Source organism: Anolis sagrei, chromosome X (assembly GCF_037176765.1).
Source record: "Anolis sagrei isolate rAnoSag1 chromosome X, rAnoSag1.mat, whole genome shotgun sequence".
NCBI lineage: Eukaryota > Metazoa > Chordata > Lepidosauria > Squamata > Dactyloidae > Anolis > Anolis sagrei.
Genome location: NC_090034.1, coordinates 7,044,048 through 7,061,388, shown reverse-complemented (window position 1 = coordinate 7,061,388; position 17,341 = coordinate 7,044,048). Strand labels below are relative to the sequence as shown.

Genomic DNA, 17,341 nt, shown 5'->3' with positions numbered 1-17,341 from the left:
CGATGTGTACATTTTATTCCTTTGGTTATGTGTAATTTAAACAGTAGTTTATGGATGGTAAGTATGGAGGATTATGTTTTGTTGGAGATGGTGGCTTGGCATTAGCTGAGTTGCCATAGCAACGGGGCGGAGCCAACTGCCTCTTCACGACACAGCTTTTTAAAACTAGTCAGTCAGTAAGCCAGTGAGCTACTGGGTAGACTGAGTCTCTGGGTGGAGATTCAGGGAATGTGTCTGTAGCCGGTGTGCTATAGGGAATTCTGTTAAATAAGCCTTTTAGCTTATTTGTTATATTAGGACAGTTGTCCAGAAGGGTTACATCTGCTTATAGAAACTTCTTGAAGACTGTGCTTGAGATTACTCATGAAACCTTATTAATGTAACCAATCAAGATTTGTGCCTCTTGTGAAGAAACAGTTAAACATGTTGTACTCCTGTTAAAATAAACTTGTTACTGTTTTCCTCAAGCCTTGCCTGATACAGTTTCTCCTAAGTTGAACAGCCTGCATAAGTAAATTCAAGCCAGGGACAGTAAATGCTACACTATCAAATGAATAAAGCCTTCTGTAATTAATAGTCCCTTTATAAAATAGCTCTTAAGCTGATATTGATCATTGCCCGGCTTCCCTCACAGATTAGGTGGCAGTAAGCTTTAACCACGCTTCTTCACAAATTGGTGGCATTCGGTGGCATTAAAACGGTCTTCTTCACACTTATCAATTCGAGTTCCAAATGACTTAAAATGTGACATTGGATCGGTCCCATCATTTTTTCTTGAAACTCACCTGGGTCTTTTGTGTAGCATAAAAGAAACAAAGATCATGGTTTCCACGCTTCTCACCTGGTTGGTGTTCCTCCAGAATACGTGCTCAATTTCCGGGTCCCTCGGTGCTGTAGTTTGTAGGTCTACAATAGGCACTAACTGTGTTACTGTTTGTTGTAAGCTGTGCTTGGTGGAGCCCAGCATCTCAGGAAGGACATAAAATGAAATGGGAGCATGCCAGCCCAGGTGCTTGAATCATAGCCCTGGGAGCATAATGGAGCGGCTCGGTGCCCTGACCGTAAACAGGCAGGAAGTCTCAATTTGTCACAACTCCTATGGGGTCCTTTGGCACAAAAGCCATTTATTCCATCTTTGCACACCATGAGCGTGAGAGACAAAGATTAAATTTACTTGATACAGCTAGATGAACTATAAATAAAATTACAGCTTTTTTCTCTCTCTCTTTCACTGTAAATGGAATTTTCTTGGGAGCCAAGTTTCTCTGCAATTATGCCTGTTGCAAAGGTTTAAAATGCAAGGTATTTTTTGCAGGTTCCTTTAAAAAAGACTCAAAGGGTTCTTGAACATGTGGGCAGTTTGTAAGTGCATTAATTTCAATAGATTGAAATTTTGGAATTTTTTTAAAAATTACATTTTGTTGGTTCAGTAACAGCATTCTGTTACTCTGCTCATATGGAAGATGTCGGGTCCAAACAGGAGAGTTTCTGCTATGCGTGGAAGTTCTCTCCAGGATTGGGAATCCTATTTTCTGGGGCTCACAATTGAGAGAGGAATGCCTAATGCCAGGCTTTACTCTTTTCTGTTTTCCACAATTGCCATTATTTAAGCTTCAAAGCACTTCCAGCGTCCTCTGTCTAGAGGACTATTCCATTTTTGTATCATCTGTTTCCGCGTTACTCAGCAGTAATTTCTATTTGCCCAGAGGGGATTTCCTGGGATTAATAACATTTGCATTGAGAATTCTGACAATCAGACTGTACATAGACAGGCCTTTGGCATGAAATTTAAATTGTGTTTATTCTACAATGGTGCACTGTTTCTATTTGGTATCAAACTGCACACACACAGCACCACAAAGATGACTGTTTGGGGCAATCCGTAGCTTTGTTATTCAAGCAAAATGGAAACTTCACATGTGATTTCAGGAACTGATTGCATCATTGTACAAAAATATAATTTCATGGCTGCTCCAATATGCCCTTCCTCCTCCTCCTTCTTTTTTAAACAGCTTTTTTGTTTGTGGCTGTGTTCTTAGGGGGCATAATATGCCTTTCATTCTCCACAGAAACAAGTTGTTATGCATGTTATGTTCTTGAGGGAATGTATCTCCTCCTACCAGACCACTCGTGTCCTGAAATCATCTTTCTCTCGATCCCACCACCATCACAAGTGCGCTTGGTGGGAACAAAAGGGAGGTCCTTCTCGGTGGTGGCCCCATTGTCTCACTCCCTTTCTTAACTATGAGTCATTTGTAAGTCGGATGTTTGTAACTTCAGGACTGCCTGTAATGGGTGATAAGTTATCTTGAATGGTATCTTGTGCGTATGCATATCTTAAGAGTCTCTCTTGGTGTTTGTTTTGGGCAGGGGTCCCGCTTCCTACTCTGGTGTGGTATAAGGATGCCGTCCCTGTCCTCAAATTGCTCAATCCCCGTTACAAGGTTCTGGTCAATGGAAGTCTTCAGATCCAGGGATTGCAGCCTGATGACTCTGGGATCTTTCAGTGTTTTGCAAGAAATGCAGTTGGAGAGATGCAAACCAATACCTTCTTGGATGTCACGAGTAAGTTTAAACCTTCATGCTCTTTTTATACTTTCTTTTCTGAAATAATTTCAAATAGAATGGGAATGGGTGGGAATTTTCTGAGGAGATTCCACAAAACACACCACAAGGTGAATTTCTTCTTTGAACTAGGCAGCATTGTTCTGGTACGGCTGTACCAGGAGCTCCAACTTTATTTGCTTTGTATTAAATGTTTGCTTGTAGTCCAAGGTTCTTGGGATTTTGCAGATAGGTGGCTTCCTTTGGTTGCAGTCATAGGGCAAGTCACCTGTCCATCATCGTTAAGTTTGGTTCCGCCCCTTGCTCAGGGCAATTGGGAAGGGAAGGGAGCCATTTTTAGTTAGTCTCAGCAAGGAAAGCTAATGTACAGGACGTGTGCAAGCTTCCCCTGTACAAAAGCTTCAACCCTTAAGACTTTCCAGGGGAGAACAGTCTTAAGAGTCTCCAAAGATTTCCAGGGAAACGGCCCTAAAGACCAAAGAACTCCAGCTGGAGAACATCTAAGCCTTTACTGGTAGGTCCACTCGGCATTTGAGACGCAATTCCACCCGGTAGTGGAGCCCACATCAATAAGAATTAGATTACAGTCAGCCTGGGAGAAGTTAAAAAAGGGGATCTTCCTTCAAAGCAAAGAATTAGTTATCGAAGACAGTTGCCTGTCCTTCGTGGACAAGATTAGGAAGCCACCAGTTGCATAAAAGCCTGGAATCATTTGTTTAACTTTCTGAAGACAAGAGAAGTTTCTGTTTGATTGTTCATTAATAAAGGACTTTGTTATACTTCACAAGCCATCTAAAGACCATTTGTGGTGGAAAACCTCTGAGAACTTCTCCTTGGGCCCCCTGGCTTCCCGCTGGGCAAAGGTTGCACGTCCTGTTCTAAAGGAAATTGTTTACAGGACCAGCGCGTGACAGAACAAGCATGGCTGGCTATACTGTCCCCAAGCTGTCCACAGATCTGTTAGACCAATGGTTCTCAACCTGTGGTTCCCCAGATGGTTTTGCCTTCAACTCTCAAAAACTCTTAACAGCTTTTAAATTGGCTGAGATTTCTGGGAGTTGTAGGCCAAAACACCTGGGGACCCACAGGTTGAGAACCACTGTGTTAGACCATGTTTTGACCTTTTCAAGAGTTTTGAATTGAATCACGTCAATCAATCCACACTGTTCAGAGTTCTTCTTTAAAATTGCTTGCACATTATCACCTGCTGCAGGTGCCTCACTTGGACAATGTTGCTTTACCTGCTGCTCTCCCCCTCCAAAATGAACAAGGCAGCAGTTCCCAATGAAACACAAATAAGTTTCTACTTATAACTCCGCATTTCTGGTTTTACGAGGCACAGGTTGCCATGTTAAGCACGGCCTTGTTTAACAACAAACATAAACTGTAAATTCTCTGTGAGCTTTCTCCCTGTCAAGGAGGATTTCTATAACTGGAAGTCACGCGTTGAACTCAGGTAACTAATGGATTCAGCCAACGAAAAATGAGTGACAAGGGCTTTGTCCTTTTTGTTCTCAGTGCAAAAAGGGCATTCTGCACATGGCTTTGGTCCAATTCTTATGCTTAGAAATTATAATGTATGAAACAGTGTCACAAATATGAATATTTCAGGGAATCTCTTACATAATGGTCTTCTGTTTCATACTAGGAGAAAAGTATTTATGAAGTGTCCTTTTGATATGATGACAGGATGGTTAACTCACACGTTGTGGACTTTTTGTTGTGTTGCATGAGGGAGAGTTCTCTGGTCAATTTTAATGAGTCTGTCTCAAATACTGCATAATGAAAGCTTCAGTTACAGCTTCCCTAATATTATTCTGAATTAAATTAGAAAGGCCATATCCTAACAGTGTTTCCCACCTATATCCCAAGGGAAGCATTTTCCAACTCTTAAATCTCAATGGGATGAGTTCATCACCTTCCAGTGATGCAAATATGTATTGTTAGACTTGTACTCTTGAGGTTGGTGTGAATTGCAACCTTTCATAACAGAACTACAGTGACAGCATTGCAGTGATGTCAGGCAGGATATATTTTAATTTATTCTTTCTGTTTAAGATATTATCCCCCCCCCCCACAAAAAAAAAACCCACCCCAAAACTTTTAAAAAATCCAGTGAAGCAGACTGCAAAGAAAGGATAATCCTGGGCTAACAATACTGTTTGCAATATAAGATGTGTTTTGCACAAAAACTGCACATAATTATCTTGTCCAAGGAGCCGCGGTGGTGCAATGGGTTAAACCCCTGTGCCGGCTGAACTGCTGACCTGAAGGTCAGTGGTTCAAATCCGCGAGGCAGGGTGAGCTCCCGTCTTGTCAGCTCCAGCTCCCCATGCGGGGACATGAGAGAAACCTCCCACAGGATGGTAACACATCCAGGCGTCCCCTGAGCAACGTCCCTGCAGATGGCCAATTCTTTCACACCACAAGCGACTTGCAATTTCTCAAGTTGCTTCTGACATGATAAAAATACCTTTTCCAGAAAGAAAACAGTATTTTTGACACAGGGAACTGTATTTCCTGCAAAAATTGTAATGTTTTCTGTGCAAATTTTTTTTTTAATTTGTGTATTTTGCACAGAATAAGATGCAAACTGCTAATAGCATATGCTTCCTTGCCATGATTGTCATGGGGAATCCCACTCTGAATGAAAGCCCTCTTCTCAGTTGATAGGCACACAGAGTAGATGCCAAGTGACCCAATGAAAGATTTCAACCTCACAGTGCTTGTGAACCCCGTTTTGAGCTGTGTGAAGAGACAGGTGACTAATACATTGTTGTTGTTGCTGTCATTGTTCTACATTGCCTGAATGTGTACTGGAATGTGTACTGGATTTTGAAAAGAGAAGAGGGAGTTCTTGTGTTTGCTTTGCTGCCTGTTCTCTCTGTTTAGATATGGCCATTCCTGTCCTAGGAAACTAGACCATCTAGGCCTGTGATGGTGAACCTATGACATGCGTATCAGCACTGACACGCATGGCTATTTTTGATGACACGCAGACACATGCAGCCACATACAGAGAAATACACCTTATAAGAGCCAATCTAATTCCATCCTTACATTTGTAAAAGGCTCTACAAATTTAACAACTGCACGTTTGAGCATTGTCCACTCCATAACTCAGCATGGATTATACATTTTTCTTATTTAAACTATAAATATTGCAAAATTATGGGGTTTTTTTCTCAAAGTGACACTCCACCCAAGTTATGCTCAGGTTTTTGGCAAATTTTGACACACCAAGCTCAAAAGGTTGCCCATCACTAGGCCATGCCTGCGATAATGATTCCTTTCTATACCGAGAGTGTAGGCTTGGTCCTAGGTGCAGTGGATGACCTTCTAGCTCTAATCTCCTTTAATAGCCTCAGCTTTAGCAATGACAGTTATTCGCTGGATTCCGGCGTGATGGATAGGTGCCCAGCTATACATCTCCTGTGATTGACACTCGGCTACATTGTTAGATCTTTCCAAGTCTTACCTCTGAACACATATGGGGCTCTTCTAACGTCTGATATCTTCTCCAGGCTTGAGATAATAAGGCTGGCCCTGTTTGATCTTTGCATTGGAAGCTGAAAGAAAGTGGCACATTAAAACAGAATGGCAAGGGAAGCTTGGTAGAAACATAGATGTACCTTGGATGGGATTCAAACAGAAACTTCTTTTGGCTGACATTTAACTTGGCAAACTAATGTCAGACTCATGTTGCTTTTCATCTTAAAGAAGCACGTTAGGAGGATAAAAGCAACGAGTCCTGTTTATTTCCGTTCATCTGCTTTCCTCCAAACCCTTCTTTTCAAACCCTTCTTCTTGCTTTGCCTTAAAGCCGTGCTGCTTGCGCTTCTGCAACTGCTGCCAGGGGTTTATTTTATTCATTTAGCCAGCAAGGCAAGTTGGCCAATTCCCAGGAGGCAAATAGCGAAAGGTTGCTTTCTCTTCTGAAAGGTTTTCCTGTTGTTATTGTCATGTGCTTGTCCATTAGTGGTGCAACAAAAATAGAGAGAACCATTCCACTGGGAGCTTCCAGATCGTTCAAAGAGTTATCCAAGAACTCTATTAAAGAAACACCCTGTTTTTTTCTTCCAGATGTTGCCCCCACTTTTACTCATCCTCCAGCCGATATCACTGTGACTGAAGGGATGACTGCGGTATTAAGATGCGATGTTTCTGGAGCCCCAAAGCCTGCAATTGCTTGGAGGAGAGGTACTTTTTTATTTCTTTTGGGGCAATCACTCTAATTTTCTGCTCAGAGGACTGAAGCTATTTTTCCATGCTGTGTTTCAGAGCACCAGATTTTGGCCAGTGGCTCTGTCCAGATCCCCAGGTTCCTGCTCCTTGAGTCTGGAGGACTCCAAATATCCCCGGTCTTCCTTCAAGATGCTGGAAACTATACCTGCTGTGCCGTCAACTCTGAAGGAGTCCTTAATGCCTCTGCTGCTCTTACTGTTTGGAGTAAGGATCATGTTTGAGTCAAACACTAGCATTGACCAAGGCCTAGTCTACTTCAACTGGTTACCCTTGGGAAACCAGTTTCCAAAATGCCTCTTTGTGGGTGGTAGGCTTGGTTGATCAAGAAAAAAAAATGGTTCTAAACTCGTTTCGTATATAGGGGGCACTGGTGGTTCGATTTTGAAATTATTTCCGAAATTTTCTTTAAAAAAAGATCGGAAATACCAGGAAATACGAATCACTTCCTTTGTTTCGTTAATGGAAGGTGCTCCTCCCTCCAGAACCATTAAAATCTTGCAGTTTCCCTTCCTTCCCTTGCGGCGAGCTTCTCTCGCCTTTCCTTCCCTTCCCAGCAAGCTGTCAGTCATGCAGAAGGGAGAGGTGGGCGTGGCCAAGCACAGCCCTCCTTGGAGGCCTCGCCCCCAGCAACCTCCAAGGAGCGCTGTGCTTGGCCACGCCCACCTCTTCCTTCTGCATGATGGACAGCTTGCCGGGAAGGGAAGGAAAGGTGAGAGGTTTTAAAACTAACACTTTTAAAATCTCTTACCTTTTCTTCCCTTCCCGTCAAGCTGTCAGTCATGCAGAAGGGAGAGGTGGGCGTGGCCAAGCACAGCGCTCCTTGGAGTTCGCTTGGGTGTGGCTTTCAGGAACAGCTGTTCTTACCCACCCTCACCTCCTTCCTCTTTGCATCGGCGGCTTTGCGAGGTGGGCTTTGCGATGTGGGTGTGGCTACGCCCAGCTCTTCCGCATCGCCGTTTGTTGCCAGGGAGGTAGTCATGCCCTCCTCACAAAGCCTAACTCGCAAAGCCGCCGATGCAAAGAGGAAGGAGGTGGCCATGGGTAAGAACAGCTATTCCTGAAGCCACACCCCCAGCATTTACGATTCACTGCCGGAAGTCATAAGGAAGATGGCAGACACGGCTTCGATATGGCAAAAACACTTCCAGGTTGCCAAAACGCGTCGATATCACTTCTAAAGGTATTTTATTTACGATTTCATAACGATATTAGAAATTAACTTGCTGGATCAACCAAGCCTAGTGGGTGGGTGAGTCAATGGGAGGTCATTGAATAATTGAGTAGGAATTGTGTATGTACCTTCTAGATTTCATTTAAACCACTGGTTTTCCAAACATTTAAGACATTGTTCAAATTTGAGTAGGGTGAGTAGCATTGATGGGGTTGAGCATGCAACTTTCCCAAACTCAAGTTTAGTTGCCATCGTCCTAAAGACCTTTATGAGATGCAAGGATATTTGAAAAGGAGCTGCTTGCTCTTCCACGTCAGTGAAACGTGGGTGGAGGTGTCCTGTCAAAGTTCTATTCTGAATAGGTGATCTCTGAAAAGTTATTTAATTCAATCGCACACTGTTACTGCAGCAGTTCAGATGACCCTGTTATATAACCTGAAGAGCAGAAATATTCCGCACTCTTGGACACGGTGCTTAATGGGATCTGATGTTCACACTGAGCACTTGACTCTTGTTCCTTGTCAAGATATCTCTCCAAGCATTGTGGCCTATTATTGCTTCTGAGGAATGGGACTTTGTTCCTCTTTTCCATTTACCTTCCTTTTTTACACTTGGATTTGGCTGATGTACTCTGCAGCCGTTTCCTTTCTGTGAAATCTTTTGTGTCTACTTGCTCAGTGACCTTCATTTCCTGAGCACTTTTGAATGATGGGACTTTATAATGATGTTTAGGGTGAATGTCACCTCTTGAGTTTGTGAGGTTTTATGAAATATTTTATGAGATAAGTCTCTACAGCTCAATGGCACAGCACATGCATTGCATACAAAGGGCCCTGGTGCAAACCATGACATTCCCACATAGGGCTTGGAAGGATGCCTATTAGAAATTCCGGTGAACATAAGATAGGTAAAAGTTTCCCCTGACGTTAAGTCCAGTCGTGCCTGACAATAGAGGTTGGTGCTCATCTCCATTTCTTTCAGCCAAAGAGCGAACGTTGTCCGTAGACATCTCTGAGGTCACGTGGCCATAGGCATTACTGCATGGAGTGCTGTAACCTTCCTGCCAAAGCGGTACCTATTGATCTACTCACATTTGCATGTGTTTGAACTGCTAGGTTGGCAGAAGCTGGGCCTGTCAGCAAGTGCAGCAGCTCAGTGGTTTAACCCGCTGTGCCACCAAGTGTCATGTTGCCAGGGCTCTGCCAATATTTAGGCAGTGATGAACCAAACTCCCAGTTTGTATTAAACAATTTAATTAAAACATCATATTTTCTGGCTGTTTTAATAGTCTAAAACATAAAACATAAAGATAGCACTCAGACACAGAATATAAAAAAAAAAAACTGACAGCAAACACTGTTGCAGGTTCAAGATAACACTGTAGTCAAAAGGTCCAGCCCAGTGGTCAAATGCCGAGAGTTCAATGAGCAAAGTCCTGGGATCAAGAGTCTATACCGTAGTCCAAAGCCAGTCCAGAGATTCAAAGTTCCAGGGTTCTAAGAGTTCAGGAGACAGGTCAGGATACTGAAAATCCAGAGACCTGGGGAAAAACCAGCAGTATCTACCACCAAAATAAAACAATACTTTTCTCCCAAATCAGTCTCAAGGCTAGCTCCTTATATCCAGAAACACCCAGCTGCAACCTATCTCTTGCATACCTCCACCCTTAATTGCTTTCACCCATGAACTCTTACTTACAAATTACTCAACCCTTTAGAACTAAGACTTACATTAACCCTTCCATCACCAACTGCTAGGCCTACCCCCACCAACCACCACCAACTGCAAAACATGATACATGATACCAAGGGGCCTGTAAACATAAGATAGTTTCCCATATTACTATGTACACTTCACATCCTATGATGTGGAGTAATTTTGTCATTGTTAGCTGCTGTCAGGTCAGCTTCAACTTATGAGAAACATATTAATGCAAGATCTCCAAGTTCCCTTGTTATCAATGACCTATCTAAATGTTGTAGCCTCAATATGATGGCATCATTGAGGGCATATATACACCTTCTTTGAGAAGTTCTCCTCTTTTCCTACTTCCTTCTCTTTTGCCAAGCATTTATTATCTTATGTCTTCTCATAATAGGTCTAAAGTAGGGCAATTCAGTTTAAGCACTTGGGCTTCAGATTGAATCTTGGCCTGAAGGAAAAGAGGGCTATAAATCCAATCAATCAATCAATCAATCTAGGATTCATTTATGTAACTTTATGTGATATTTTTCCTATTACTGCCATGATGGCCATCCACTGTATGTGTTCTGGTACGGCTGTACCAGGAGCTCCAATTTTATTTGCTTTGTGTTAAATGTTTGCTTGCAGTCCAAGGTTTCAGGGACTCTGCAGATAGGTGGCTTCCTTTGGTTGCACTCATAGGGCAAGTCATTGACCACAAAATGATTTTATTGCTGGTGTTGTATTGATTTGATTGTTTTAACTAGTAATAACTGTTGATGTTAAATCGTAAATTGTTTTTTGTATTTTGTGAATTGTTGGGCATCGAATTGTGCCTTTTGTAAGCCGCTCTGAGTCCCCCCTAGGGGGTTGAGAAAGGCGGGATAGAAGCACTCCAAATAAATAAGTCACCTGTCCATCATCGTTAAGTTTTGGTTCCGCCCCTTGCTCAGGGCAATTGGGAAGAGAATGGAGCCATTTTTAGTTAGTCTCGGCAAGGAAAGCTAATGTACAGGACATGTGCAAGCTTCCCCTGTACAAAAGCTTCAACCCTTAAGACCTTCCGGAGATGAACAGTCTTAAGAGCACCCAAAGATTTCCAGGGAAGCAGTCCTAAAGCTTTGAGGAATTTCGGAGGGTGAACAGTTTGAAAGACCAAAGAACTCCAGCTGTAGAGTATCTAAGCCTTTACTGGTAGGTCCACTCGGTGCTTCGAGACGCAGTTCGACCCGGTAGCGGAGCCCACATCAGTAAGAGTTAGATTACAGTCAGCCTGGGTGAAGTTAAAAAGGGGATTTTCCTTTTTAAGAAGTTATTGAAGATGGTTGCCTGTCCTTCGTGGGCAAGTTTAGGAAGCCACCAGTTGCATAAAAGTCTGGATTCATTTGTTTATCTTTACTGAAGACAAGAGAAGTTTCTGTTTGATTGTTCATTAATAAAGGACTTTGTTATACTTCACAAGCCATCTAAAGATCATTTGTGGTGGAAAACCTCTGAGAACTTCTCTTTGGGGCCCCTGGCTTCCCGCTGGGCAAAGGTTGCACGTCCTGTTCTAAAGGAAATTCTTTACAGGCCCAGCACACGACAGAACAGTATGAATGTATTGTTGGTAGGGCATATTCTCTTTATAAGTTGTCTTTAGAGCATATTTTGTATTTGTCTTTCTCTGGACTGACTCTTCCCCTTCTGCCTTAACTGCACTTCAAAGACCTGTCTGCATTGACATGAAAGATTGCCATTAAAATGCTCCTAGTTGAAAAAACGACTGAAGTATCTTGAACTGAAGATCTGAAGTTGCCTTTAGACCTCTCATTTGAATTCTGATTGCATGCCAACCATAGTTAGTGTTACCTACCATTAAGGTTGCCACTGCCATGTCCCTAAAATGAGTTAAGTGTAAGTGGGGGGGGGGGGGGACGACACTCCGTCCAGCCCAGTGAATGGCTGTTTCCTGATTTCCTAATTACTCTGAAGGGGTCAGCACTTGAACCCAACCCATGAGGAACACCCAGCAGTAAAATTGCCTCCGGGTTTGCTTTTCGAATATTGCTGCCTCTTTGCAATTGGCGTCCATTGGGAAATTAAAGGCGGGAGACGGCCGTAATCCCTTGCATGGATTTCTGGGGAAGAGAGTCTGCAGAGAACTTTGCACTTTCCCCATGTTTGCTAGACGCAAGGAGCCCAGGGAGCAGAAATGTTCTTGTCTGGATGACAAATAACCGAACTCACTGCTTTCCGAGGGCAAACACCTAAGTCAAGATGGAAGCCGGCAATTTTACCTGAACTGTGGGTCGTGTTCTCTTCCAGATCGCACTTTTATCGTTCGCCCTCCTGAGGACAGCACTGTTATTAAGGGAACCACAGCGATGCTGCAATGCGAAGCTGCTCATGACCCGAGAATTTCAATCAGGTTGGTGGTGTCCACAGTTGTTTGTGCAGCTTATTTGAGCTTAATTTTACAAACCCGCTGCGTTGTGTTAGGAGAGCTCATTCCAGTCCTTGGGTTTTTCTATGAGTCCTAAGGTGGTAGGTTGCGCCATTCATCCCGTCACGTCTTTTTTTATTTTCCCTCTTCAAACTTATATATTATTTACAACAAACTATGTTCCACTTCATGACTTCAATATCACTTCCCCTGATTTACTGTCAGGGTTAATATGATATCAATAAAACCGACTTGTCAAAAGCTGATACTTAATGAGAATCAAACCTAAAGCAGTTTAATAGGCTTGTAGGGATGTTTACAGAGAGGAATCTTGAAAATATTCCTGAAAGCATCACATCTGCTTCTGAAAAAAGAAAATAATCAATTCAGAATGTAAAGTCGTCTTAAAACTGCCAAATCCTACAGGCATGAATTAGAGGAATTCCCCCTCTGTTTCTTTGACATGCAGAGAGCATGGAGAGGAATGAAAACGAATGCAGATGAAAAAGGGAAAGGCAAACGAGGAATGCTGCCTTTCCCTTTAGAACATGTTAAACAATTTCACTGCTGTAAAAGTAAAAGAAAATGAATAAAGGAGGAAACCTTGTCTTAAAAGCTTCCTCCCCCTTATAGTGCTAATAGTGTTATGTCTGTGGGTCTTTCTATACACGGCTGTAAAATAGTTCTGTACTATAAATCTTAGCACTGAAATATCTGACAGAAGAAAATGTGGAATGTCCCATAAAAAATAAAAATGTAATGTTAGATCTGAGAGTGCTTTGGACTGCGAGAAGATCCAACCAGTCCATCCTCCAGGAAATAAAGCCCGGCTGCTCACTGGAGGGAAGGAGACTAGAGACAAAGTTGAAGTCCTTTGGCCACATCATGAGGAGACAGGAAAGCCTAGAGAAGACAATGATGCTGGGGAAAGTGGAAGGCAAAAGGAAGAGGGGCCGACCAAGGGCAAGATGGATGGATGGCATCCTTGAATTGACTGGACTGACCTTGAAGGAGCTGGGGGTGATGACGGCCGACAGGGAGCTCTGGCGTGGGCTGGTCCATGAGGTCACAAAGAGTCGGAGACGACTGAACGAATGAACAACAACAACAAATGTTAGATCTAGTTAACTTTTATATAGCATATTTTAAGTGCATGAAGATTTGCACATACTGTTGCAATTCAGAGTAGGCTTCACCTTGCTTCCAAGCACCACCACACAAGAGCTGTAGTTTTATAGTTTATTGAAGAAAGAATCCAAGTCAAAACAAAGAATAAGCAATGCAAAGTTCCAAAGATTAAGGTTAAATGCAGGATACAGTTCCAAAGATCTTCAGGTAAAAGCAAGAGACATAATCCTATTGGCAAAAATCAAACCAGAGTCCCAGGTACAAGCAAAGAACCATTTGCCCCAAAGAACACAATGCAAGAAATCCCAAGCTTACTGCTTTCCAGGCTCAGGTTATTCCATGAAGCTTTCAGGCTAATAAGGTACGTTGAACTGACAGTTTCACAGAGTTTCCAGAAGGCCTAAATACCTTTCTAACATCAAAACATTAGACTCTCAGCATCATAAAAGCATTGCGACGACCTTGCATCGAGGGAGCCTCCCGCCTGCTTGCCAGACGTGAACTGCGTCTGACCCGGAGATCAAGGCGAGCTTCTCAGGACAAATCCTTATCATTACTTTCGATATCATTGTGGTTATCATTACTTTTGATATCATCGTGGGAAGGCACCTAGCTGCTATTCTCTTCATTAAAATTCCTTTCTGGTGAAAACAGCTGTGTTGGCACAGCTCTGTCTGTGAGAGCCTCAGATGCAGGCGCCAAGATTTGAGGCACAGACAAAGAGCCAGGAAGCTGAAACTCATCCTCACCGTCAGGAACTAGCTCAGCCACAACACATACGTTGCTTTAGATATCTTTGTAATCAGCTTGAATCCAACTCATGGCCTCCTAGAATAGTGGTTTCCAACCTGTGGTCCGTGGGCCACCAGTGGGCCCCAAGAACGCAAATATGGTCTGCGGCCTCACAATTACTACACTGTTGCCTTATAACCACGCAGCAATGAGAGCAACTGGTCTTGCGAAACCCTCTTAGAGTGCCGAGGCAACAAGGATGTCGTAAGGGGAGAGGTTGACTACCCACGAAAGATTACTGCTACCACAACATCTCTAGATTATTAAATATGGTTTTCTGTGGGCAAGCAGATGGGAACTACTGGATGGCATATGTTCTGTATCAGAAACTAGAGCTGATGTGGTCTCTCCAATGCAGTTTTTTGAATCAGCACCCCAAATAAACAAACCGAATTTAAAGTTGACCAAAAACTGATTCGTAACCCTTTTGGTACTAATGTTGGAGAGTGGCCCCTGGTCAAAAAAAAAGTTGGGAACTACTGTCCTAGAATATAGTTGTATGTGCAACAGGGATGTCGGAAGGGGAGAAGTTAACTACCCACAAAAGATTACTGCTACCACAACATCTCTAGATTATTAAATATGGTTTACTGTGGGTGAGCAGATGTTCTGTATCATAAACTAGAACTGATGTGGTCTCTCCAATGCAGTTTTTTGAATCAGCAAATAACCAAACCGAATTTAAAGTTGACCAAAAACTGATTCGTAACCCGTTTGGTACTAATGTTGGAGAGTCAAAGTGGTCCCTGGTCGAAAATAAGGTTGGAAACTACTGTCCTAGAATACTGTGAAGGAATAATTTTCAGAGAAAGATATGTTTATTTATAGCAGCAGTTTTCACTATATAGAGAATTAATTTTCTGTGCTGAAAATAGTTTTTGTGTGATAAACAACAACATTTGAAGGCATTTGTATGTGGGGAGAATATTGGAGAGGAATTTAATGTTTTGTCCTTGCATGCAAAAATACTTAGTTGATGATCCCTTACAAGAATTAAAAGTTGAGGTCTCTTTTGTAGAGAAAACAGACTCTTAAAAGAGTATCTCCAGATTAGAGGGATATGGAAGAACTATAGTTGTATGTGCATTCTGTACAAAAATAGGAGAAAAGAGTTGTGTTGAAATGATATTTTATGCTATATAGCAGGCATGGGCAAACTTCAGCTCTCCAGGTATTTTGGACTTCAACTCCCACAATTCCTGACCTCAGGCCCTTTCCTTTTTCCCCTCAGCCGCTTAAGCGGCTGAGGGGAAAAAGGAAAGGGCCTGAGGCCAGGAATTGTGGAAGTTGAAGTCCAAAACACCTCAAGGGAGAGCTGAGGTTTGCCCATGCCCGCTATATACAATCTGAAGAGAAATCAGGGTGGAGGGTGATGTCTATAGGTTTCTGGAGATTCTGGGATACAATGGAAGTGACAATTCATTTAAGACTTGCGGTTTAAAAATCCACAATTAAGAAAACTAAGGACAATTGTACCCTTTCTCTTTACACTTCTGGGAACAAAAGCTCCTCATTCCGCCACCAGAGTTGGCTTTGATTGACAACTCCTGCCTCAAATTTAATGTTTAAGGAGGGCAATTGCTTTTTATTAGTCTTTCAGGTCTGACAGACATTGACTGGATCCGAAAGAGACCTTGGAAGATTACTAGCAAGCTTGACTGTGCTACATAATTATTTAGCTCTGTTTTATACCGTATAATTTCAGCACTTGATATGTCATCTTTTTTAACGAAATAGACATCTGACTTTAACGGTCTGAAATACTGTGACAATCAGGTATGTTTGGAAGAAGGACAACGTTGTCATAAATCCATCTAGCAGCTCCCGCCTCACCATCGACAAAGACGGCACCCTCATCATTAGCCAGACGTGGTCCGGGGACATTGGAGACTACACGTGCGAAGTCACTTCCTTCGGAGGGAATGATTCCAGGGTGGCTCGGATGGAAGTAATGTGAGTATCGCAACTGTTTTGGATAATGCTGATGGTCATTTATGTCTTCTTCTTTTCTCTACATTTTTTTAAAATTTTGACTTTATATTTGCTTTTAAGAAACCAAATCAGTTCATTATCTAGAACTATTTAAGCATAGTGTTGCCCCCCAGGCCTGGAAACCCCTATGACAACAGAACCACACAAAAGTCCAGAGTATAAACAAACATCTTTTTTACAAAACAGATAAAACATATGAAAAAGCAGGAATAAGGAAAGAAGATGCATAATCCAAAACAGGGTTAGCAATAGGTGATTTATTTGTCGTGTCAGGGCAACCAGTCAATATATTACATTTCTAACAGAACAAAACAAACAAACAAACAGGCAAAATACAAAATTTGTGAGTTTGGTAGTTGATTAAATGTCCTTTGACCAGTATCTGGCCACTTGGAGTGCTTCTGGTGTTGCCGCAAGAAGTTTCTCCATTGTGCATGTGGCAGGGCTCAGGGTGCATTGCAGCAGGTGGTCAGTGGTTTGCTCTTCTCCACACTCGCATGTCGTGGATTCCACTTTGTAGCCTCATTTCTTGAGGTTGGCTCTGCATCACGTGGTGCCAGAGTACAGTCTGTTCAGCGCCTTCCAAGTCGCCCAGATAGAGAATGGGGGATGCCTGGCTCGAGAGCAGTACGTGTGAAAAAGATCTTGGAGTCCTCGTGGACAACAAGTTAAACATGAGCCAACAATGTGATGTGGTGGCAAAAAAAGCCAATGGGATTTTGGCCTGCATCAAGAGGATCATAATGTCTAGATCTAAGGAAGTCATGCTACCCCTCTATTCTGCTTTGGTTAGACCACACCTGGAATACTGTGTCCAATTCTGGGCACCACAATTCAAGAGAGATATTGACAAGCTGGAATGTGTCCAGAGGAGGGCGACTAAAATGATCAAGGGTCTGGAGAACAAGACCTATGAGGAGCAGCTTAAGGAGCTGGGCATGTTTAGCCTGAATAAGAGAAGGCTGAGAAGAGATATGATTGTCATGTATAAATATGTGAGAGGAAGCCACAGGGAGGAGGAGGGAGCAAGCTTGTTTTCTGATTCCCTGGAGACTAGGACGCAATGGAACAATGACTTCAAACTACAAGAAAGGAGATTCCACCTGAACATGAGGAAGAACTTCCTGACTGTGAGAGCCGTTCAGCAGTGGAACTCTCTGCCCCGGAGTGTGATGGAGGCACCTTCTTTGGAAGCTTTTAAACAGAGGCTGGATGGCCATCTGTCAGGGGTGATTTGAATGCAATATTCCTGCTTCTTGGCAGGGGGTTGGACTGGATGGCCCATGAGGTCTCTTCCAACTCTTTGATTCTATCTATGATTCTATGAAATCGTGAGTCTT

The 17,341-nt window shown here is 42.7% G+C and overlaps 1 protein-coding gene across 5 annotated transcripts in view; it reads left to right on the top strand.

Annotated features, from left to right (window-relative positions):
* LOC132782172 (protein sidekick-1) overlaps positions 1-17,341 on the top strand; it is a 986,469-nt gene that overhangs the window by 517,284 nt on the left and 451,844 nt on the right. For 4 of the 5 annotated variants that reach the window (XM_067473289.1, XM_067473288.1, XM_067473287.1 and 1 more), the window contains exons 9-13: positions 2,371-2,565; positions 6,649-6,765; positions 6,847-7,014; positions 11,972-12,074; positions 15,786-15,962. In XM_067473289.1, the coding sequence (XP_067329390.1) occupies positions 2,371-2,565; positions 6,649-6,765; positions 6,847-7,014; positions 11,972-12,074; positions 15,786-15,962 (760 nt within the window). The remainder of the gene's footprint in view (positions 1-2,370; positions 2,566-6,648; positions 6,766-6,846; positions 7,015-11,971; positions 12,075-15,785; positions 15,963-17,341) is intronic. The other variant, XM_067473286.1, reaches the window with a different exon arrangement.